At 35.9% G+C, this 26732-nt stretch overlaps 1 protein-coding gene and 2 long non-coding RNA genes across 6 annotated transcripts; 2 read left to right on the top strand and 1 right to left on the bottom strand.

Annotated features, from left to right (window-relative positions):
• The first annotated feature begins 406 nt into the window (after positions 1-406).
• Positions 407-4504, top strand: LOC134198968 (uncharacterized). The gene is made up of 2 exons (XR_009973275.1): positions 407-540; positions 649-4504. It is a non-coding gene; the product is annotated as an uncharacterized LOC134198968 (long non-coding RNA).
• On the bottom strand, positions 3536-17672 carry LOC101738265 (glutamine synthetase 2 cytoplasmic). 4 transcript variants are annotated; one of them, XM_021350410.3, is made up of 9 exons: positions 16988-17148; positions 8359-8416; positions 7194-7391; positions 6549-6737; positions 6179-6340; positions 5829-6042; positions 5270-5527; positions 5058-5197; positions 3536-4501 (listed from the first exon to the last, which is right to left on the bottom strand). In XM_021350410.3, the coding sequence occupies exons 2-9, from the start codon at positions 8387-8389 to the stop codon at positions 4353-4355; spliced, it is 1341 nt and encodes a 446-aa protein (XP_021206085.2). In that variant the 5' UTR covers positions 8390-8416; positions 16988-17148; the 3' UTR covers positions 3536-4352. The 4 variants fall into 4 exon arrangements, with proteins under 4 accessions (XP_021206085.2, XP_004929856.1, XP_062524822.1 ...); XM_004929799.5 differs by lacking the exon at positions 6549-6737 and having other exon boundaries at positions 16988-17672; XM_062668838.1 differs by lacking the exon at positions 6549-6737 and having other exon boundaries at positions 7473-8416; positions 16988-17113.
• On the top strand, positions 13439-14321 carry LOC134198967 (uncharacterized). The gene is made up of 2 exons (XR_009973274.1): positions 13439-13704; positions 13997-14321. It is a non-coding gene; the product is annotated as an uncharacterized LOC134198967 (long non-coding RNA).
• Positions 17673-26732: the final 9060 nt, after the last annotated feature.

Here is a 26732-nt window from a genome sequence, read left to right as displayed (position 1 = left end):
CAATCAACCAACAACAACAACTGCCAGCTATTTTTCAACTACAAACAAAAAGACTTTGGGTTCCTAGGTTGAAGGATGTTGAGATAAGATGAAAGGTACCCCAGCCTATTGTAATTATTCATATATTTATCGATTGTATTTTTTTCGTGTTTAAGTGCGTCCACTTAATTATAAATTATTTTAGCAATCAATTGATTGAACCATAAATCATTCCATATTTTCAAAAATGTTGATTTCTATCCGATCTAAAAATCAGGCCTCGATTTCAGTTGTTAATATCGGTGAGAAGTCCTTTTTTTTTGGAATTACTTCTATTTTCCCGATTTGTAAATGTATGTAAATGATTAAAAGTATTTTTATAATATTTATCGAATCGGCGTCCCTGAATACAAAAACTGAAGTATTACAAATGTCGTTTTAACCAAAATAAAAACTATAAATGAGAAAATAAACCGTAAAAAGAGCATTTTTATAATTTTGGTTTAAAAATCGATTCTTTGATTAATAAAATTTATCTCAGATCGTGAACCTACCTTAAGGGTAGGTACTTAACAGATTTTCTTTAAGTTTGCACACCGACTAACCAATGTAATTCCTGCTAAAATTTAAGGTACTTTTTATACTAATTTTTACAATTTCTTCCAACAGTTCAACGATGCAAATGTCAATATGTCGTTTGTTACGGTCGGCAATGGTTTTTCATTGAATCAGTTTACTGAGTTTGGTACCTTACCTACTGGTGAATTCTTTTATCCGTATTTTGCATAGTTCAAATCAGGTAATATAAACTTTTTTGCGTAAGCGGTGTGAGTGCTGATTCGAGATAATATGATTGTAACCTTCGGAAGCGACAGGAAATTAATTGCATGATTTTTGTGTCGTTTCATCTCAAGTAAATAAACTTAGGCAACTTATTAATACTTTAAATTTTATTAAATATCAATAATAACAATAAAATTGTTTTCAAATGAAGCATTAGTTTAAAAGCGATAAGCATAAGCTTGATGAGCATTTTTTGCTTTATCCTAGTTTTTACTTACGATTAATATTTACGACGACGAATATAATAATTCAATAGCTTAGAGTAAAAAGCAACATTAAGCTCTGGCTTATTTATAATAATATTATTATAACCTCATATTATGTGACCTTCTTAAAATAATAGATAACGAAACAAAGCCACAAAAAAAAACAAAAACACATAATATCTACTTAAGTAGGAAAATTACATTAATGTAATTAAATTTAAGATTTACATTTCAACATTACCTACATAAACTTGAACAATAAAAATTGAGAAACCATTTTATTATTCTGTAACGATTATAAAAGGAAGCCACTGAAAATCAAATATAAAAAAGGTACCATGTCATAAATGTGAAATAAATTATATAATATATTTTTTTCTATTTATTTCACTGTTTGTACAGAATACGAAATTTTCAAATTCAAATAGGTTTTTGTAAGAACTGAGGAATTTGATATATTGATTTCATTAAAATGGTTTATTAAACCAACGCTATTGTTTCTGTTCTGAAAACGTGTCCTTAAATGATGACTTAAAACTTGCGCAAAAACTTTATTAAACGAAATATTCACTTTAGCACAATTAAATGCACTCGGAGTACCAAAACGATGTAATAAGAGTTACTACTCAAACACAGGAAACATTAAACAATTTTTGTTTATTTTTTATCACAATGCTCAGTAATAACTAAGTACTTACTTACTATAAATGGATTTTAGCTAATAAAGTATGATCAACTTCTAAGTGATTTTTAAATTAAATGTAAGTATAGATTAGATCTCTAGATTAGATATATAGATATCATTCCAAGCACTTTGAAATTCTGAAAAAAAATAATTGAAACGAATATTCATTAAAATTAATTGGTTCAACGCAATTTTCACGCGAAAACAGATTTTTCATTTTCTATCTCTGTCAAACAGATACGAGCATATCTTTGACTCAGCACTTATCGAAATTCGTTACCTTGTCGCTAATGGACATCGCCGTCACTAATGCGGACCAAGCCGCTTATTATTTTTCTGGACTCGTTTCTTATATAATTCGAATATGAACACTTCATAGAGTTACGAAGCATGAAGGAGAGGAGTTCATTCCAGAGACAAGTTTTTCATAGCAAAAATAATCATTGGAGGTTCATCGTCGGAAACCTCAATGGTGGTGGTGAAAATCCGTTTCGCTTGCGATTTGTGGAGTCATCTCAATACTTCCTCAGACCACTTTTAATGAAATTTATTACGTAGATTTCAATTAATGACAATAATCGAATATCAGCGAGACTGACCATATTGGCTTTGTGAAGAATAAGTCTTCGAACGGATAAGAAGTTCTTAATCTTTTTCTTTGTAGAGGTAATTCCAATATTTTCAAAGAAAGCTTAGCTTTACTGTTCAAATTAATACGATATTATACGAAATTAATACGACACCGAGCAAAAAATCACCTCTGAAAAAGAAATATTCTATTAAAATTGGACAGCAGCAGAATTCGTGTGGTCTATTTTATCATTTAATGCAAGGTGTGTTAAGATATGGTGATTAATGTTGTATGGTTAAGGTTTGTTATATACAAGGTGAAGGTATAAATAACAGTATTTAAAATTATAGCACCATAAAAACTCATTTCAATTCCACACATTTTGAGACCTAGCCCTAATATTTGGTCACTTTATAATATAATACAGGCTTCGCGATATTCTCTTGATCAGAACGACAGATACGTTACAGGAGTGGAATGAAAAATGTTGATTTGATGTGAAATTATAATAAAAATAATATAATGAAACGAGATAAAACGAAATTAAATATTATTCGAGTTAAAATTTGGTGGGAATTTACCGACACTTATCAGGTATTTTTGGACGTACCCAAGAAGCCCTGTTCAGCAACATTATTTGTATTTCATTTTCCATTAAAATTACAGTTACAGATACTAATCCTTTAATAAGCTCGGTTAGGCCTGAAGAAACACCTAATTGGCAAAATAAAGTAATCAAAATAACATCGGTCCTTCTATTCCTACAAAAATGCCTACGTGGAAAGAACGTGGTAATATTACGAAAATTCGTTGACTAGCGTATTACTGTTATTTGTATGGATTTATCTGTATCGTCGAGAGAAAAATATTTGGCAATAAATGTTTCATTTTAAGTACCTGGGACCATAATTGAGGACCGTTATCACGCAGTCTCAAGAAAGCAAGTAGGTAGGTACAAACCAGTAGTACTGCTTCACCAGATGTTCCATGTTTGGTAGAGACCATACTGGCTGGTCAAAGTAGTCTAGCCGGTTTTTTCTGGAGCAATTTGAGTTGCATTTCTCAACAAATCACGTGTTTTAAATAATATAGGGAGTGTGAAAACAACAAGAAATTCCGTTGTACTTTTTTTTTCTAGTAGATGAACAGAAGGCCATCGTGTGATCAGGTCCAAGTATGTATGGGATGAAGGCTACCTTAGTATTCACACTGGAGAGTGTGATTATTTCGGAGCTAAATAAAACCACCACGAACAGTACAACAAAATTATACTTTATTTCTTTTAACGTCTTATATTTTATATAGTAACATATAAATAGTTTTATTAATAGCAACTTTATAGCATATAAAGATACAAATAACCAAAAAAATAACCAAAATACGCGAATATACTTTGTGCGCTAATATATTTCAAATAGTTGTAATTATTCATTATTTAGATATTTATTCATAAGTGCTCATGTTTCAAAAAGGCTCCGAGTTTTCTGTTGCTTTCACAAACAGATATCTTATAAATAATTTAATAACATCATGTTAGTTCTCATATTATTATGTTCAACAATGTGTTTATACTATCTTTGTTAGTTCTAATGTTTAGATTATATACTAGTCTATTATTAGGTCCTAAAATACTAATGAATTAGTAAGTTGTTCCAATGTCACCTTTTCTGATCGTCCCGATCGTCCAGTAAACAATAGTAAATAGTATTAATTTTATTTGTATTAAATGAATTTATTACAAATAATGATATGTGATTACTTATTCGATTAAATTATTTAACATGAAAGTAACAATTTAAATATCACATAATATTCGTAGAAATATTTATTACGATTATAGTTTTAATATCTTTAAATGGTCCATTATTAAGCGCATTATATATCACGTGTCTGTCTAAATACCTATTATTGTGCAGTGCTTATGAAGGCTTCGTTTATTATATTCCATTTTGTACCGTTCCATTTATTCCTCTTTTTAGAGGAATCAATTTACCCTACGCGTATGGTGAGTTGCAGTTTTTAGGTGACACGTGGCGCAACAGTGAGTTATACATCATTTTATTCAGTGTTATTCATTAAGAATACAAGTACGCATGAGCGCATCGATCACAGAGTACGGGTCACAGTTTGAAGCCGGTCGACGATCTTCCAAATAACCCTTCTTATCTTCAGCGACAGAGCGAGGTATTCTGATACTGCTACCACGATTAGCCACGCCTGTATTTAAAAAAAGAATTCTTGGATAAACAAATAAACTACCAATGAGCCATTTGGCGAAATCCGCTCGGGGTATCAGACTTCTGTTCTTTAAATTCGTGAAGCATGACTGTTTCGCATTAGAACTATAAAAAATGGCGGTAACCACCGGTGCAGTAAATCCCTTAATCATTTTTGGGACACCCACGGAAAGAAAGAAGGTGAGTTACTTAAGACCGATGAACACCACGCACCAAAAAAATACATATTTTTTACAATAGGACTGCTTTTCTGAAATACGAACTAGCAAAAAAAAATCAGAATAGAATATTATAGCATAGTATTTTATACAAAGTTTCGAAAAGCGAAATTGACAACAGATTCATTGTACTTTATGTCGTGTGAATAAATGATGCTATTAATTGTCGGAAGTTCTTTGCACGACACAATAACATGATATGTTTCCACTCGTATTCGAGTAATCTCCTCTAATAAATAAATCCTTAATACATTTACGATCTGTATCGAACCAATATCTTATAACAATAAAAAGAGCGGTCTGAAACAAGCTGCATACCTGCACTGAAGTCATTAATACTGGCAGTTTCATGAAGACCAGTCAGCCTTCTCTCATTATCTTTTCCACCGCGAGGATCATAAACCTTAATGTGCTTCATATGCACTTTGGAGAGTTTATCAATCGCTTTTTCGATTTCACTGTAAATGTAATAATGAAATATTAGCTGGTGTTTGAATAACCTAAGAACAAACATAATTGAGGATACTTACATGATACCGTTATCATTTCTCATCTTCTTTGTAGAGAAGTTGGTGTGAGCGCCAGATCCATTCCAATCTTGAACGGGCTTAGGATCAAACGTAACAATAACACCGTATTCTTCAGCTAGTCTGTGCAAAATGTAACGAGCGACCCAAAGGTCATCACCAGCATGCACTCCAATTGAGGGACCGACTTGGAACTCCCACTGTGAAGGCATCACTTCAGCGTTTGTACCGGCAATCGGTACGCCAGCATAAAGACAGCATCTGTAATTCGTTTTTCGTAAATTCGTTTTGTTTTTAAAGTTTTGTTATTTTACATGTAACATTTTACTTATAATCACATTACAATAACGTAAGACGCAGAAACAATGTAATATTTAGTACTTCGATCGTTTACGAAATAACAGAGGATTTCTTTTTACGTGATATTTTGTAAAATTTTGTCGATGGAGTCAATTTAACTTTGATCGATTAATATAGATATCCGATTATTTGTTTTAACATTTATAAAGAGTTTCTGAAAATTCAAACATTTCTAACATAAGTTATATGTTTTAGAACTGACCGATAGTGGGCTTCGACAAGGTCTCTGGCAAAGACTTTGTTGGCACCGACACCGCAGTAGTATGGCCCTTGCGGTGGGGGGAAACCACCCGGGGGCCACCCGAAGGGGCGCAGATCTGAATCCAGTAAAATATATTCCTGTTCTATCCCAAACCAGGGCTCATCATCCTTGCATTTGTCGTAAGCTTCTTGACAACTGATGCGATTGTTGCTCTCTGTGTGTTATTAGAAATTAAGTACTTTTACATATCGTTTAACGGTAAATCATATTAATCGTTGTCACGAGATAAAGGTTGTTTCATAATGATGATTATCTAACAAAATGAACCTCTAAAGTGAAATATTCAGTACCTGTTGGCTCCATGTTGTATTTATACGTATCACACATAACGAGGATGTGATTTCCTCGACGGAATGGATCCTTGTAAATAGCACGAGGTACGAGGTAGGTATCAGAATTGTGCCCATCAGCTTGGTTGGTTGAGCTGCCATCGAAGTTCCATATAGGCAGATCTATAACAAACTTATGGTTAAGAAATAAATGATAACATGATGTAAAACGTATTTGTAATAATTCTAGAAGAATCTAATTAGTTTCATTCGATTGAGACAATAACAAAACTACATTTGCCCTACATTTGTCTATATATCTACATTCCATAAACTACAGCTAACAACAGACTATGTTTGCGACATTCAACATTTCTAAGATTGCCGAAACCTGAAAAGTTTTCATCAAAGCTGTTCTTGCGTTCATTTTTCGGTGAACAGTTAGATTCATAGCCTGACGGACCTTCTTGATCTTTCGGATAGTAATGTATTAGAAAATGAACTTCGTTCTTCAATTTCCATTCTCTAGCATTCGATTTTGCTCTTGCATTATAATCTTCGAGGATTCGACTTAGTTTGTCTATTAATTGAACAAATAATCACTAAATTCATAATTTAAATATGTACGTAAAAAGCGGATCTCATTCTCAGGAGTTTTGTCTCCGAAAAACCAGAAACACAATTATAGCTGTTTTTTAAATAGCATTGTTTTAGCCTGAATATTTTACTTTTGTGGTTAATCACACACAATGTAGTTAGAGGTCAAACAATTTACGTAAAATTGTTCTAATTACTTTAATTAGCTGTGAGAGGATGCATACAATATAAACGATCTAGTTACAACAGCAGTTTCGTCATCAGGTGACTATGTTACAACAATAATTACTGTGACATTTATATATTTATATATTTTATTCTTCAATAGTTAGATAAATAGAATGGCAGTTTTTGAAGATAATCAAATATCTATTCTTCGTTTTAATTCGAAAAACGCGCTTTCTTAATGATGTAATAATACATTTCGATTGAATCTTACCTTTGGGAGCTTTAGGTATGAAATTCAAGGTGCGATCTTTGCACCTCAGGTGTTCGCCAGAGCCGTCGATCCAAATGTAGGTGGCGAGAATCTTGTCAGCCGGCAGTGGAAGATCATTGTATCGACTCAGTAGCGTTTTGGACAGCACTGCGTTCGGGGAGTTGGTTAAAACCGGCCCCGATAGAATCTTCGGATTATCTGTAATACGTATTCCAGTTATACTCCCAAGGGTACACGTTTATTAATAGACATCGTTGGTATATTGAAATGGATACTGACAGGGTCGATGATCGATAACTGGGTCTACCATTTCTGTTGTTTGCATATCAAATATATTGTTATTGGTTGTCGGCTTCTCGCGTCTGACTGATTAGTACACCCACAATTTTTAATTCAACTGATATATTATTACGTGCATGTTTAATCAATGTTTCAACAAAGACAAAAAGTGATTCATATTGCGGTCATCGGGGTATTATAAACAGAAGATTTCATTATTGTATAAAGCCAATCTATGCACGTAACCACGATAATTTGTTTTGAAATGATCAATGACAATTTGCTGTCAATTTTGAGCGTGTAACCTCAACATTGCTTACGATCGAGCCGATGTTTGTTATATTAAGTTCTATTGTTGTTGTTGTGTTTATGTTAGAATATGCTCTAATAATATTTTATTTATGTTCTTTTTAATTTATTGAAGTTGTTTCTGCCTTCAGAGGAGTTACGACACCGCTAATATTATTTCGGATAGTACCTACAATGTATTAAGATATAATTACATACCAGGTTATAGTCAGAATTGCTGGTTACAAAGATAGATTTTCTTCGTAAAGTAATCACGTAATTCGCGTTGCGCTTCAACTTTTATGTAAAATAAATAATGAAACCAACTTGAAATCCAATATTAATTTGTGATGCGAATAAATAATATACTCGAATGTTCCTACCACGCCCATTCTCGAAATACGTCTTAGTTTTACTGACAGAAGGACAATGTGTATCTGATTAGATGAAATAAATTTCAACAAAAAAATTGTGATATTTAATAGTGAATACTATATAAATTATTGCCATAAATGCCATACAGTCTATGGTATTTTCTCGTGCCGATCGGAAATAGTAATTTTAGAAATGACCCATGCACAATGTTATAATCACTCACCTTCTATTTTGGTATGCGCTGTATCAGCCATTTTGAAACAGGTAAGGCACGATTATGTCTGTAAATAAAAATAAAAATATTAAGAATCTTACTATTTCGTATAAAAATGTATGAAAAAGAATGACGGGCAATCGTAACTGATCAAAATTAAGATGTTTCTCCTTGACATTTAATTTTATTGTACGCTTATTGCCTACTTATGGAACGGCAAACGAATGAATTTAAATTAAAAATATTTTGATTTTGTGAATGACTAAAATATTTACAAGCACATTTAAAACACATCGACAGCTGATTATCCATTAAAATGTAAAAAAATATATATTATTGGAACGATTTTTTTTATTTAACGAGAATATTGAACAATGTATCCATTAAACAAAGATGAATCTAATTTTTCATTTACTAAGAAGCTAATAATCAAATCACGCATTAAGATCGTGGTTCCAATACGTAAGTTAATTCATTATTTCGATTATTTCAATACTTTGAGTGCGCGGGCCATTGAAAAAACATTACTAGAACAAACAAAAAAATCAAGCATCAAGAGATAAATTATTTATCTCTTGATGCTTGATTTTTTTGTGTGAAACTTTTCAAATTTGTGTTTGTCTTCGTTTTCGGGTACGATGCTAATAGACCCGGTACACTAGTCTAGAAATAATATCAAACGATAGGAAAAAGTGACTTAGCAGTGCTCCTGGTTATACCGACGTCCTTAATGAAAGGTAACCGCTGAAAACCAGATGGACCGTAAACTCGCCCGTGTATGGTAATAAAAATATAATTGATATATGCACTTTGGAATTTTTTTAAGCAAATTAGTAACATAATCTCCAGTATTACTAACTTTACCAAAAAATAGACCAATAAAAGCCTTGACACGATTACAAAAAGATCTTTTCGTAATCGTCCAATATTCATCTAAATTTCAAATAATTAATGGTTATGATATTATTCCCTAATTGGACTGACTAGATGAAATTGCTTGAACTATAGTCATTTGATACTAAGAAACAGAAATTCATTTCACAACTTCTACAAAATTAGGTACTCAATTTCAAACACGTCGCTTACAAAACGATTTTTGGATAAGGACATTATAACCAAATAGGATATTTAATGGGAAAGAAGAATATAGAGTTTTGTGTTATTTTCTGATAATGTTTCGTATATTGGTTACATATAAGTCGTATTAAATGGTATAAAACAGACAATTTTTTGTGTGGTTTCTAATGCCTTATGCCGGAGTTATTTAGGAGTTTTTGAAGACTTTATGTTACGAGATTTTTAATCGATCGATTAAATTAAGAGTTAAAACAAAAGGAGGTAATCTCAATTATAAAACTTAAAAATCTGTTGTAACTAACCAAAAACATTCATAGTGTAATCCAAAGTCTAAAATTATGATTTATTTTATAATGCGTACGCTCGATAATTATTTGGGGTTGAGTATTTTGTATTGGAGATGAAGTTGAAGTAATTCGAGGTATACAAACGGTAAAAATAGGAAAACCTTTATTCATAAGTACAAAAAACATTTGGATAACTTTTTCTACGTCAAATTTAGTATCCATTTATAGAATTTTGCACAACGCATTATTGTATGTGGCAAGAAGTTCAAGATTTCTCTAATGAAAAAAAAACCTTGTTTACATTAATTGCGTAGAAAATCTATTAAAATATATGTACATGTATGGGAAGAACTATGTATGTTGTATGTAACAATATTAATAGTCAGTTTTGCTACTATTTTTGTAATTAAGTCAGAAAAAAGGGCGCGGCCATTTCGTGGCAATCAAATAACGCTCGCTAGTATAATGCAGGGTAAGTCGCGGCACTTACCCCCGTCGCTTGCGACGATGGGCTCGACGAGTAAATTAACCCATAGACACAGCCCACTGAGTTTCTCACGGGATCTTCTCAGTGGGTCGCGTTTCCGATCCGATGGTAGATTCTGCGAAGCACTGCTCTTGCTAGGGCCAGTGTTAGCAACACTCCGGTTTGAGCCCCGTGAGCTCACCTACACATCAAGGAGAAGCTGATAAAGCCTCTCAAGGCTATCAGCATAGGCAGGAAAAAAGAAAAAAGAAAAAACAAGTGGCACATGAATAAGTCATTTATGTAATGGGAAAAGTTCTTTATAAAATATATGCTAGCTATCAATAATAAACCGACCGATATTAAGTTTTTTATAGTCGGTAGTTTGTATATTTACCTATACGATTGAATTCGTTAGACCTTATAAAAGTAAAAGCATCTTTATTATAAAATACGTGGATGCTTGTAGCTTTGTTTGTTTTTATGTTGTCCTATTTATCGTGATCAATCTCTGTATCTTAATTAGTTTAAAGTTATCTAGTACTTGTGTACATACAAATCTGTAATGACATTTTTATTATTAATACACTGCAGTTAGTCTTGTGGTAAAATAATGATTAATTAAATGATTAAACTAATGTAAAATAATCGAGATTAGAAATTAATTCACGTCTGAATCTACATAACGTATCAAACCTAAACATCTCAATAATATTTTCTAAATGATCATCAAAACATCATAAACAAGCTCAAAAGTACAAAGTCATGAAACATGTAGGTACGTGAAAAATGAAACCAGAATTAGCTGGTTCACTCAAACGCCATTGACTAGGTGCTAATTATAATTATACGAGGCATTAAAGTATAAAATAAACATATCAGTGTAAATGTCTGCATCGAGATCTAGAGCTATGTGTGGATTCAACACGGGCGGAATCTTCCCAGTTTACTTAAAAAAAATGTGATTTCATTAACCGAATGGTTCAATTTGAAATTAAAATAAGTAAATAAGAATAAATTGTATACTGAATCTATGACGCTCGAGTTATCAACTGCATGATTAGTTTCGTTTTTTTTTTTTCAATTTTTTCATTATAAATTGAATACTTTAACGGGAGTACCAAAGCGCCATTGTGTACTATTGTTAAGGTTTTAACAAGGAAACATTTCGATTATTGTAATGCGGAAGCAACGACACAGATTGTATTTTAAAACGAATAAGAATAAATGTTTTTTTTAATAAATTTTATTGTTTATATTCTTTTTAACACATACTAAACGTTTTATTTTATTTTATTATCGATTGTTTATTACAGTTGTTATCTATTTGGGTTAACATTATTGAATCGTTATTATTGCCCTATAGATCATACATTGCATCAGCGCTTAACGATTGGATTGTAAATGCACTTGAATCAATGGAGGGCTTTAGATGGTCTGAACAATCGGTAACATAGTACAAGTACTTACATCCTCTTTGTGTCGCACTGCGGACGAATTAATGCACTGTTCAACGTTCACAACTGTATCATTAATAAGCGTACTAATGAAACAATACGCCAGGAAATAATGAATAAGACAGGTCATCATAATTATAACAAAATTATAGACTCGAATGTGAGCTAAATGGTTTCTCCTTCTTTTTCTATTTTTAGGCTGCAACATTTTTTATGTAGGGGCAATTAATTGGCTGAAAAGATGAATATGTGACTTTTTAACCCAATTTGATCCCGAAAAAATGAAACACGACTATCATAATTTTTAACTAACAAATTTAACGTAGATCAAACATGCGGCATATCGTCTTGATCTAATTTATATTTGTTATTAAAATAGAATCACTACTAATTTAGCTACATCAAGATTGTCTTAAATCTCTTTTAAAGTGAAACAACGCAATAGTAGCAAACTTTGAGTCTTTACAATTTTTTCTTTAAAAGAAAAATCGGTTTTATTATTACAATGTTCGTCGAATTTTCTTTAAAATATCATTGAGGGCAATGACTGACTCACGCATAACGACCGTGCTACGGCATCTCGGTCGATATACATACCTACCCTGCTCTTATTCAGAATGTCAATATTTTACTAATTTAATAATAAATAATGCACCATTAAACATATAATGAAGATATTCAGAGTAATTGGTTTAAACAACTTGAAATTAACTGATATATTTAATAACGAACAAGGTCATAACAAAAATTAGGAAAATTACTACAGCTATATTTAAATACTACTGTCCTCTATTTTTGTATGAAATAAAACAATTTTATGGCTTGCAGCGTTCTTTGTGTCCATTTTGTTCTGAATCATCGAGTAACGTACCTATTGCCCGTTCGTTTACGTCAAGCTCATAAAGACAAAGAAAGTAAAACAGTGATTTAAAGATTTTAAATAAAACGCATACGTAACGCAATTATGACTAGGTTCAATCATTTATAGGTATCAAAAGTGAGAGTCCGTAAACTAAAATGGAATGAATAGTCTATTTATTCACAACGACATTCCATAAAACATCTGAGCCAGTTTATTCATACCCATTTACCTTAAAACATTTCGTGTTAACATTCTGACCCAATTTGCAGTGTTCGAACGGAATAAAATAGTAAGTTCTCGATAGACTGAAATCTATTTCAGTTTGTAGAATTATTTTGAATGTTTTCATTTATAAAATTATTACTATTTAGAAATAGTTTTTTTAACGCCGTTAACATTAATACAATTATTTTAGTAACATTAACTATGTAACAATATATAAACCTTTGTATATTAGAGATGCTTCATATCAATTTTACGACTGATAAACAATTATATATAATATAGGTCAAACACTAACTTGCAATATGTGTAAACTAAAATATATGATAATAATATATGTCAGAGTATAAAATCGTGTGCGTAAAATGTTAATATCTAATCTGTCTGTATGTTTTTTCTGTACGCGGGGGGAATAAACCCGTTGCGCAGTTGCGCTATTAAAAATATCATACTAAAATTATTGTGAAATACAAGCAAGTATTTATTTTTCAAATTAACAAAACGATCTTCAATGTAACGTAGATTGTGTGAACTTACGTATTCTCACTTACCATTGCTTATAACAAACAGTACATAATCATTAAACCGTACTTAATCTGTAACCTAATCGAACTATTAAAACATCTAATCACCATCGTACAGCTTGAATGTCTTTTATCTAGAGGATAAAATGTTGCAATTTTTGCTTTTGGCCATTAAAGCGTTTTTCCAAATTCGTCTTTTGTATCATTGTAATGTGTTTCATGGAGCGATTTAGTACAATAATAGCGTCAGTTTACGCAAGACGTTCTATAATTTAGGTCAAGAATAATCAAAAAAAATTTACGCACTGTAATGTTCCATAGTCTGATTGTAAAACACCTATATCACTTAATTTATCTTGACATCTATTTGATTACTTAGTTGATAGTAATTATTGAGGCAATATAATTAATATCGCAATTACTTTAGTGTGTCAGTAATCTAATTGCCAATAAGAGTTACGTAAGTTCATAGACCAATTAAATTAAGAATACCTCTGTTTCTAAAAAGGTCTACTAATATTCTAATTTAATCGTGTAAGATCAATAGTTATTAAAAAAATATAAAAGTTAATATCTCATATACGCTGGAAGAAGGCAATCAAAGTGGATTAAAACCCGATAGACTATACAGATGAGTATATATACCTAGGTAAATTGGGGTCTTTCAATGCAAACAGCAACGAAAAGAAAATAGAAAGGCGAATACTTCAATTACGCATGAAAACTAAATTAACTGATGCCCTTCATTTTAGTTTGAAACAAAAGTGGAACTCGGCAGGACACTTATCCAGATATAAGCATGAGAGATGGACTTACCGAACTACTAAATGGCTGGGCCCAAAGGGTAAACGAAATGTGGGAAGACAGAAGAAAAGATGGGTCCCTGATATAATAAGGACTGCTGGAGCAAGATGGATGCATTTGGCTAAGGGCAGGGAACAGTGGAAAAGGATGGAGGATGCTTTTACCCAAGATGGGGCCACATAACAACGAAAAAAGAAGAAAAAACTAGTTTACAATCGGACATATTGCATTGTTAAGTGCAAATAAAGGTATAATAATAATAATACGCTAGAAGGCAATGTCTTATTTACTACCCAACCTTTTCAAATGCTAAAATTTTGTTCGTTATCATGTACTAAAATTAAATATAATTAAAATAAACAACAATAAATATATTGTAAAGGAAAAGACAAGATAAATTTACGGATACTAATGAATCACGCGTTAATAACACTGAACCTCTACGCGACCGCGTGAACGAATTTAACGTTATCTTCACAAACACGTGCGGTTGTTTCACATTTTAATGTAAATTTTTTTGAAGAACAAGGCCGACCTTTTGTTCTTCGATCTTTAACAAAATGAAATCAAAATGAGCGAGCATTTTAAGGATTTACTAAATGCTTTTTTTTAATTGTTACTGTTTCCTTATCTTCAAACAAGACCATGAAACTGAAACTTGTCACTGAGTTTTATTACTAGTTGTGCTAGATAATGCTGTGTAAGTGCTCTAGGTGGTATTGTTAATAAGTATAAACGGAGATTATTGTGAGAAGCTACAATGTTGTTTACAACAATGACCTTCACTAACATGTAACGAGGCAACCTCTAAGAAGGATAACGAACGGGAACAATAATATACAGCACGTCAGTCATTGAAATGCTTACCTTTAATTTATCTAAGGTAATTCACCCAGAGCCTCGATACCCGAGAAGGTTATTTTTTATTTGTCATGATATTTAATGATAAAACTTAAGTAATTGTAATATAGACTGTAGTATGTATGTATGAATCGTTTTAATATTTTGTAAATAAGAAGTCTAAGAATCAAACTAATTCTTACTGAAGACTAAATACATATATAGCTCGTATCTTTAATTTCGTAATTGCTAAACTATGATCAGTGAATACTGATATGATATGACTAATGGCGTAATATGGAGGGAAAAGCAATATTTTAGCTCATGTCTATGAAAAATGCCTATGAAAATGAAGTGATTTATTTATCTATAGTTTGTAAGCTATTAAGGCTTTGTAGTATCCAAATGGAGGAAGGGATGTTTTACACATAATTATATTTTTGTTGTTGTTGGAAGTTATTGTGATCCTGATTGTACTAACGAAAACATGTATACCTGCTGACTTCTCTTGCAAATTGGTAGGAGCAATTTAAATCAATAAAACTTAGCTCGCGTCGAGTTTTTATTAATTTATTTATTTTATTTTCAAGTTTTTGTCTTAAATTTGTCAATAATCTAAATTGGATTAAGAGAATTTTCAAAATAATAATTGTGATTGTTGTGCATGATTGTAGGGAAACTCAGTAGTATCAGACGATAGCCAAAAAGTTGGATGTACGATTCGAAGGTGGTCGATTCTGACAACCGGGAAATAAGGAAATTAAGGTCTATTTCTAGAGGAGGATATCGTACGACTGATACTGATGGCGATCGAAGACTTAGTGACTTAGTATGTGCAAACACGTATTCTTACTAACAACCCGCGGCTGTAAATGGTTTTAATTATATTGATTTTCCCGGAAACGATGTATTCTATTTATTAGATTTTCGGTGGCGGACTAAACACATCGATGAATAAGGAATTTCAAATTTTTTTTGTATTTTTAGAAAACGTTATAATTAAATGATTATGGTGATTTAAAATATTTTACATTGATATATTTATTGTTCTGTAAATATAGTTAATTCATTTTGAAGTAAAATTAAATTTCATATCACGATTTAATACCTATTTTAAATTTTGTTTATATTATACAAATTACAAGAATCCAAGTAAAAAACGGTTTTTATTATTACGAAATCTAATCAATAGTTTAATTACAAAATAAATAATTTATTTTTCAACAAAACTTATTATACTAATCTTAGTTTAGGTTTACCATATTTTAAATAGAGTCTTAGAAATTTAACCTCAAGAATAATGATATTGACTGGGTAATTAAAAAATTATAAAACAAGTATGAAAAATGGTTTACACAATAATGACTTTATTCCATTACTAGTTTTTGTTCGCGGCTCCACTCTCATTAATTCAGGAATAAATATCCCTCTGGAATAATTCTTTTTTTCTGGATGAAAGGTACTCTATGAGATTTTGTATTGTAACCCTTACAACATGTATGAAAAATTTCTTTATTATTGGCTGGGCAGTTAAGATTTACGTAAACAAACAAACTCACTTTCGCATCTTTAATGTTAAGTAGCATTTGTTTGTTTATGCTCTTGACGATTTTAGGTACTGCTTCAGCTTTCAACGTTAATTTTAAGTTTCATGTTTCCAGTACTGACTATTTTTTTTCAGATTTTAAAAAATCCCCTCTTTACCAATTTTATAAACTAAAAAAAAAACTAATAATGTTATTGTTGCGTATAAGTTAACGCAATAACTTGTTTGTATTACATTTTTCAATCTCGTCTGGGTTCTATGAGTCGTGATGTTATGAGTTCGCTGTCGTTAAGTTCGCTAAGCTTTATTGGTGTCGGCGGCACAAATGTTGGCCAAACTTGATGCAATTCGCAATGCAGCCGGATGATGGCTGGCGAGTGGCGCGTGCACTGCGAATGCACGTGTTAACTAAGGTCGACGGGAAGTTTCCACACGCGACTCAGTGCACCACCCACCAAAAACATTACGTACTTTGCAGCCTTTCGGGTGCAAAAGCCTGATTTTCTCAAACAGCCCACTTAATTTATTAATGTTATTGTTTTGTTTACGATACCTTGAAATGTTCCCTCGATGCGAGTGTTGAATATTGCGCGAAAACGTATTTACGAAAGGTTTTGTCGGAGCGTAAAATGTTTCGATCGCCTCACGGGGCGGTCTAGAGATTGACTGGTGGTCGCGCGGAGTGCTGGAGTATTTATGCGCGCGCATCTCTTTGCGTTTGCGCTGTGGTGGGTGGGAGCACATACGCACACACACACGCGTTCTATGCATGTACGCTCAGTTGTATGTAACCAATTCATTCACATCAAATTTCGTCAGGAGGGAGAGATCCCTCTAATAGATCCCACCCGTTGTTTATCCAGGATGGAACTTCTAATCACTGAACTTTGATCTCGGATACCAACGGCATCCACAATTTGCTGATCAAATATTTGAGGGAACATAGATTACAAGTTAAAAACCACAAGCTTACAAATAAGTACATCTACGTAAACGTCTACACCAATTCTGTTAATTGTTCTACGTTAAATATACCAGAACAAGAAACATAATTAACAGTCAATTAAGAATTTCTATTATACTAATTTATTTTTAATTGTTTTGATTTTTAATGTAGGTATATTAATGTACAAAAAGTATTGTCTTCGCTCTATCTACCTCATGGAACCGAAATCTTTCCAGATTTATTGTGAACACTGTGGTTAATTACGTTTGTTGTTTCATTACGTTTATATTCTTGTGCATTCATACTAAGGACATTACTGTATCTTTTGGTTTGGCGTCTGAACTGTCATCGTCTACTGGAATATGAGTGACGTCTTTAACTTCGCGGGATTCCTTACGTCGTGAACGTTTATCGAATTCTTAAGACTGATCATCGATCTAGTGTCGACACTGTCCATTTGAAAATTGTTAAGTCGCTCGTGCCAGAGACGAAATCTCTAGCTTGTCGGATCGCGAGCGGCTAGCTTCCTGCAACTACAGAGGAATCCAGCGATCTCCACCGGCTATCAGAAGACGCTTTTATGCCTTTATTTCCTCTACATCTGGTAGCATAAGAGGCTTATTCTATCTACGAGCGAACTAGTACATATAATAATATGGTAAAACTATAATAAAGAGACTACGAATAGAATATTTCGTAAAACAATAACATGTTGTGTTGTAGTTGAATTCATGCTAAGTTTCTTAACGCTGTCAACGTCAACGCGGTCAAAGAGGAGATAAGGATGTCAACAACATGATTTAAATGTCAACTCGAGTAACATCAGACATTTGAAGTCGTCGTGGCCTAAAGGATAAGACGTCCGGTGCATTCGTGTTGAACGATGCACCGACGTTCGAATCCCAGGCGGGTACAAATTTTTCTAATGAAATACGTTCTCAACAAATGTTCACAATTGACTTCCACGGTGAAGGAACAACATCGTGTAATAAAAATCAAACCCGCAAAAATTATAATTTTCGTAATTACTGGTGGTAGGACCTCTTGTGAGTACGCGCGGGTAGGTACCACCGCCGTGCCTATTTCTGCCGTGAAGCAGTAATGCGTTTCGGTCTGAAGGGCGGGGCAGCCGTTGGAACTATACTGAGATCTTAGAACTTATATCTCAAGGTGGGTGGCGCATTTACATTGTAGATGTCTACGGGCTCTAGTAACCACTTAACACCAGGTGGGCTGTGAGCTCGTCCACCCACCTAAGCAATAAAAAAAAAACCCAACATCTACGCAATGAAGCTGCTCATCATTAGTTACTCTAAACGCCCCGAACACTACCACATACAAGCTTGGACGCCCTATTACAGGCAAAAGATGATGCCCTTGCTGAAGATAAGTTCTGATCGCTAAATAAACATTAACTTTAATCTATTTATGGTCCATTACTGAATTTTGATAAACTTAAAAATAATATTCAAGTACAATACGCACCTGATTTTTTAATTTAATTTTTATCGTCCATATCCTTGAGAGGCAAATAAACGTACATATATCACATATGTGTATGATATCACTCAATGTAAACTTTAATAGTAAGTTGTCACGATTTTCTATCAGTCTCATTTAATATAATTGGACACTAAAAAGGCCACAAAGAAAATAATCCGTGCCTGACTATAGAACCTAAATAACAAGCCACTTGACAATTGGTTCTTTATGTAAAGATGATCACGCGAATTTAGCGTGCAAGCAGAAAGTTTTTACCACATCCATCTGTTATCTACCAAATCTAAGTGTAAAATGAAATCGCAAATAATTTTACACAGGTACATGTAATAACGAAAATCTCAGATGTGACTTTGGCTTACTTATATGTGTTTTGTTGTATTATATTCTAGTCGTTTCCAAAGTTTTTCCTCTTCAGATGTTTTCCTTAAAAACACTTAAGATATCTATAGATACAAATAACAAAAAAAAAAAAGATTTCAAAGTAAATATATAAACAAATACATTAACTTCGAAGCATGACGCAATATTGTCATATGCTTAATATAAGAAAAGGGATATCTATAAACACTCCTCACATAATGCCCATACAGTTTAGTAATCACTTTGTAGCGTTACACTTAGTTATTTATACGTTTGTAGCGTAGCTCATTATACAATAAATTTTAATATATTATACTCTAATGCCTTTTAATAAAGAACATTATTTTTATTTCAAATTATTAGGTGAATAATTGCTGTTATATAATAGTATTTTTTTTGTTATCACGTTTTTTTAGGTTTTAAGTTACGTAGTTGGATTCTTCCAAAATGTTATTCTATTAGTAAGTACTGTATGACCTGTCGCACTTCCTGGCATTTTAGTAAGTTCATTGCTACTGCTTGTTTTGTTACGACTACTCCTGTTATATCTTCGAAGAAATATTTGAAGATTACACATAAAACTCTTATATCAAGGTGAGCTTCAAGAACGAAAAACTGGCAGTCTCAAGCTGATTAATAACTGACACGGGATATATAAACATAATAAAATTAATATATTCGTAATACTATTTACCTACTACTAAAATCCATATGTAGCAGTGGAAATTTTTATTTTACGGGTATCATTGGTATGAAGATTAGGTACTTCAAGAAAGTCTAACAAGAATCAATATTTCCACAGAAATATTGTATGTTTTATTGGAATAAGAGCTTTACGCTTAAAAACTAGTTATATCAAGATTTCAAATTTATCGCTACATTCGCAAGAGAATCCAAAATAATGCTGTCGTTTAAAAATAAAACAACAGTGTTTCGGATTTAAAGTAATTGTCTAAATCTCATTTCATGCATAATTCACATTGATAATACTCGTATTAATGTCAATGATCCCACCCTGCGATGACATGTAAAACAGTATTACATTTATCGTTGTTTGTATATCCATATCACGAGTATTTCGGAATGGCAAGGATGTCGTACGAGTATAACACAGTGATCATGCTGACAATCCTCGTAAGCACGTGCAAAAATAACCAGTCGAAACCGCAAAATACCGACCGAACTCTAGACTATCTAATTATTCAATGTAGCCTCCAATCATTATGTTCGATAAGAACACGGCCGACACGTAACTAATAATATTAGGTACCTACATATAAATTTCATCTGTTACCTTTATTAATGTCTTTTATTGTATTTTAATAATAACTGTCATAAGTCATATGGGTTTCAAATTTTAACAGTGATGGAAACTGAGTATTCTCAGTGACTATATTTATATTATATTAATTTCAGTAAACAAAGTACATTTTTGGTATTGTCTAATATAGATTTCCAACTTTTTTTTTTTTTTCTAACGCTGTGGAATCCATTTACGGATACCCGTTCGAGAGGGGTAATAAACCGGGTTATGTCAGACTCCGGCGCCTTCAGAGAAGAAGAGGGAGAAGAGGAAGGCCAAAGTCCTCCACTTCTTCAGATTCCTACCGAGAGACTAGGCCTTGAGAAAGGCGCGCGAGACGCTGCGCGGCGTCTACTCCTACGTCCGACTCCACGAAACCTACGGTACCGCACAGTGCGCGCCGAAGGCTCGCCGTCACCGGTACCCGTCCTGACAATAGGACGGGATTCCATCCCAGGGAAGATCCCGCAGGACGTTCTCTCGGGAGATACACCGTGAGTGGCGCATAGGAGCCACCTTGCGCCGCCTCACCACGGAACCGACAGCAGAGCACCGGGCGCCCCCGCACCCGGTACCCAACAGTCCCTACGGGAGATTAACGGGAGCATCGTGCCCGCGTTGCCCACCCCGCCTTCTTCGCTGAGGTGCCGAAGAGGGATCCCACTCCCTTTCGCGCTCCTCAGCCTCGCGAATATAGATTTCCACCTGTACAGAATAAAGAAAATTGAAGATTAATTTTTTTTTAAATATTCGCAGTTGTTTTCTTGGAACACATCCAAAACTATGTCATATTGAATATACGAAGCATTTCTGAAAGGATCAGTTAAGTGGGTTCATTTGAATGATAAAGTTGATTGTCCGAACAATAACAAGTAAATAAGACATATAAATTTTAATTTAAATATCTATACAAAAGTTGTAATATGCTTCTTTGCTGGTCAGTGATTTGAAGTATAAGAATGTGCGATTTCCCTTAACCAAATGGAAGTGAATTACAAGTTACGCGCGATGGTAATACCGTAAGAAGCATTTTCGTTACTTGATCGATTGCTAGGTCATCGACCTAATCGAATACGAAAACCATTTTACATGACTCTTAATGGCTTTTATTAAGCTCTGTACTTATTTTGGTTTGATTTGGTTTTACTAATCTAATAACTATAGGTATGTATTCCTTATATGTATTACAATAAAACATTATAGAATATTAGCAACAAAATTAAGGATTCAACATATGTATGTACCAAACTGAATAACAGACCCAATATGCTTCGAGTCGTCTGCATTATTATCATCAAGCGATAATTAAAACTACATTTATGGACACGTTGTCCGCGACCACGAAAATCGTAAAATAATCGAAATGTCAACAATAATTAACTAACAAAAAAAACGCGAGAATAAAACGTAAGAGTACGCCTACGACTCGCGAAGACCGAAGAAAAGCCATTTTTTTGTCAGGAGGAAATTGCTGGACTTCACTGGGGATGGAGGGCGGGATATGTTGGTGTCGGACCGACTAAAACCTCCTGTCGCTCAACAACCAGCATGCAAACCTCGCATAAGACAGAGCTCATGAAAAGGCAAAGGGGGGAAAGTGAAGCGTTTAGTGCGGAGCACATCTCTTCCATCACCCTCCCCCTCGGGACGCCGGACTGGCGGTCGTCGGCGCCACGACCGCCAGCCCTCTCGGTCGGCAGGCTAACCGAAGTCCGCCTAGATGGCGCCGGTTAGAATGGTCTATCCTACGGAATACCCCGCTGGGTCAGAACCAGCGTGGGTTGAGGATAGCTGGCCTTCCATCACCCGGATGCTCATGCATAAAACGCATGCAGAGCAGCTTGCATGTCGTCTTCTTAGGCCCCCCTCGCCGGTCCCCAGGCCGACATGTGAGGGAGACCCGAAACACCGAAATACTTAGAGGGCCAGGGCTTGGGCGAGATCCGCCTCCCTGGCCCCCGCTCGACGGCGGCGGGCCTGTGCGTCTCTTACGCGCCCCGCCGCCTCCTTCTGCAAGATGGTGCACTCGCAGAAGCGCCTTCCACGACTCGTCGTCACCGAGCATCGATGCCACAACACCTCGGCAACGACAAGTCGTTTCCTATTTTTGCGACGAGGACACGGCGCCACCCCTCCCATGTGGGGTAGACGACGAGCGTATGCTCTACCGTGTCCAAGTCGCAACCGCAATGGTGGCACTCTGCTGTCGGCTCGGCTCCGATCCGGTGCAGGAACTCACCGAAGCAACCATGCCCAGTGAGCACCTGCGTGAGCCGGAAAGTGAGGCGTCCTCTGTCACGATTCACCCAATTCACATGAACTGGGCGCATCGCCTCCACGGTCCTACGACCAGCCGAAGGATCGGCCAGCCGTCTGGACCATGACTCCAGCACGGACCGCCGAGATTGGGCCCTCCGCACTCTGACCACGCTGGGGCTGGGACGTGCCACGCCCCGGGCACGAAGGTCAGCCCGCCACTGATAGTCAGCGGCGAGTGCTTCCGCCTCCAGGACCCAAGGCGGCGTCCCAGCCAGTACACACACCGCCTCGAAGGAGATGGTGCGATAGCCACGGATGACCCTGACCGCGATGGTGCGTTGCGGCCGTTGCAGCAGCTTCGCTACCCCCACGGCCACTGACTGGCCCCACATGGGCGCCCCGTATAAGGCCATTGATCGCACGACCCCTGTATAGAGACGGCGCGTCACCTGGTCAGGCCCCCCGACGTTGGGAAGGAGCCGGATTAACGCGCCGGCCACCCCCAACAAACGAGGGACCAGGTTCTGAAAGCGAACACGGAAGGTCCAACGACTGTTTAGAATGAGGTCGAATCCCAACCCCGATACGGACGCCCCCAACCATGATATGGGCATCGAGAGGTGGCACTCTCCGGGGCCTGTGGAACCACATGGCTTCGGATTTACTTAGCGCCACGTCGAGGCCCAATCTCCTGATTTTGCCGACGACATGCGCCACCCCAGCGGTGGCAAGACGAACAGACTCAGCAAAACTCCCCCCCGAGCCACGACCAGCGTGTCGTCTGCGTAACAGATTACGCTTAGGCCCGGGAGGAGGGCACCCCTCAGTACCCAGTCATACCCGATATTCCACAAAAGAGAGCCGAGCACCGACCCCTGTATAGAGACGGCGCGTCACCTGGTCAGGCCCCCCGACGTTGGGAAGGAGCCGGATTAACGCGCCGGCCACCCCCAACAAACGAGGGACCAGGTTCTGAAAGCGAACACGGAAGGTCCAACGACTGTTTAGAATGAGGTCGAATCCCAACCCCGATACGGACGCCCCCAACCATGATATGGGCATCGAGAGGTGGCACTCTCCGGGGCCTGTGGAACCACATGGCTTCGGATTTACTTAGCGCCACGTCGAGGCCCAATCTCCTGATTTTGCCGACGACATGCGCCACCCCAGCGGTGGCAAGACGAACAGACTCAGCAAAACTCCCCCCCGAGCCACGACCAGCGTGTCGTCTGCGTAACAGATTACGCTTAGGCCCGGGAGGAGGGCACCCCTCAGTACCCAGTCATACCCGATATTCCACAAAAGAGAGCCGAGCACCGACCCCTGTGCAACGCCGCGCACGACCGGGAACCTGTGCACGATCCCACCGTGTCTGGTACATGTGACCGATTTGAAGAAAAGCCTAGACACGTCCCTACGGATCCATCAGATTTAATAACCCTTGCATTAGACGCCTTCAGCTCTAACCCCAGTAACCCGTCCAACTCGGCAAAGAGTTCGACGTGCAACCTAACCAATGCATCAGCCCGCTGAGTTTATCACCTGATCTTCTCAGCGGGTCGCGATTCAGATCCGGTAGTAGATTCATTAGGGAAGCAGTTGCTTTGGAGTTGTTAGGTCTCCTTTTGACGCGCTCGGGCAGCTGTTAGCAAATCCGATCCATCCTGGCTGAGGTTTTGCTCACCCACCTGTCCTGGTAAAACTGGAAAGGCCTCTGGACCACCAGGAATCTCTCATTCATAATAAAAAAATACCGAAGAAAATAATATCTTCAGTTATATATTCAATATCTTCATGTTCAATTGACATTAAACAGCGAGTTTCATAATCTTAAGCTATTAGGCCACTCTGGGAGCGCTCGGGTAGCTTTTAGCAAACCTTCTCCTCCTGCCTAAGCCTTTGAGCCTGCCAATCCGTCCTGACCAAGCCGCAAGGTTTCCGAACTGCCTCGATTCTTCCATTTAAAAAAGAACAATATTCTTTTATCTCAAAAACACAAATTAGTTACCTACACTTTCACATCATAACAACAAAATTTATTTATTAAAAATTTGTGTTTATTTGTAAAAGCTAGATAAGATAGGGAAGATATGCTGGCTTGTTATTGCAGTGTCAGTGGTCTTCCATGCAATTTCTTGAGTTAGTAATTAATTTGTAGACCAGCTTTCAACTAAACAGGTGTTTCGCAGTTATCGGGTCGACGAGGACGTAGCATAAAGCTACTGTTCGTCTTTATACATCTCAAAATGTATACATACAATCTTGTGTCTTTATACATACAATCACCAAAATAAGAAGAATAACGGAAGGACGAAGAATTTCGGAAGAAATAACGAAATCTTTGAATAACGGAACAAAAAGAGCTACGAAGGAACTCTGTGCAACGCGCGGGTGTGCTGCACACCAGTCAGCACTAACATCTAGTGTATATACAAACTGCAGCTAAATCCAAATCAACATGTTTACCAAACAAACAAAATTAACCAGCAACAACATCACTCCAGTTAAGCAGGAAGTTCAAGCACTGGTAGTGGGGATTTCTCGGAGGCCCAACCCGTACTCCCGAAATAGGTCACGATGACTCGACTCGACACATCTCATAAAGTCATAACCACCAGTGGCCAAATAGGATTAACGAAAAGAGCTGAGGAAGCTATCTCGGAATTAAGGTTTGGTACGAACTTTACTACCATGGGAGATTCGTTTGCAAGTATTAGTCAAAAGTTGGGTCGCAATTTAACCTATTTCTTAGATATTCTTCATATGAATCAAGGTCCGAGTGAATCTAGTGCAAACACGGCCTGAAACTAGAGAGAAATCGATATGTAAGCGTGTAATGAAATATAATAGTCACACAGTTAAATATTCAACAGTTTTGTTTTGTTTCTTGTGCGTATTGCCTCTTTTAAGCCATTTATAGTTATGCCATACAAGTAAAGCTTCTAATAAAAAATTAAAGGTGGTTAATGGTATTCAAGTTGTTTTTAGATTCTGGCTGTTACTTAATACCAAGTGGGGCTTGATTGTGGGGCTTGATTGTGGGTCTTGTCACGATAGTGACAAACAACAGATGCCAAATTCAAACTAACACAATTTATATCACATTATCTTTCCGCGCGGCTTCGCCCGCATTTTTTATATCGCATGGGAGATCCGTGCTCAGCATTAGGATGAAAGGTAGCCTAGCCTATATTCTTTCCCAAGGATAAAATATTTTCACACTTCGTCAAAATCATACCAGTCAAAATGTAAAAAGACTTTCTTTCTCTAATTTTTTTTTACATATATTGGAGTTTACTCCTTTAGAATCGATTTACATATATAGGCCCGGGGTATGAAAATTATGGGGACCAAAATCGTACTAGCATGTCACACGAAATGCGTTATGCGCCTGATTGCGCATGTCACACGAAATGCGGGTGACGCCGGGCTGCTGCGCCGGCAGTCCGCCACAAAGCCTCGTACTGATCGCGCGTTTCTCTCATTATTGTATTTTCATATATTTGTTAGTCGTTTGTTTTGTGTCTCGTTAATTTGTTAATAATCTGTAGTGTATCGTGTTGTCGTAATATAGAACTATTTCTCGTATTGTTTCGTTTAATTTTTTATATCCAGTAAACTCCAGTCGTGCGTCGGAGCGGACACACACACTTTTTTACATATATTATAATCTTTAGTAGGGGTACAGATGGATGTTTTTATTATTATTGCATAGAAGTATAAACGAGCTCACAGCCCATCTGATTTCAGGTGGTTACTATAGCTCATAGGCACTACAATGTGAAAGCCGCCACCCACCTTGACACTTGAGCTCTATATCCCAATTACTTAGCAATTACGCATGTTACAATTTTGACTTTTATGACACAATGTTATTCCTCATCGTAGAGTTCGTCCGTTAGTACGTATTTACGTTTTCGTGAGTTC

Source organism: Bombyx mori, chromosome 1 (genome assembly GCF_030269925.1).
Source record: "Bombyx mori chromosome 1, ASM3026992v2".
Lineage (NCBI taxonomy): Eukaryota > Metazoa > Arthropoda > Insecta > Lepidoptera > Bombycidae > Bombyx > Bombyx mori.
This window is presented reverse-complemented; position numbering and strand designations above follow the sequence as displayed.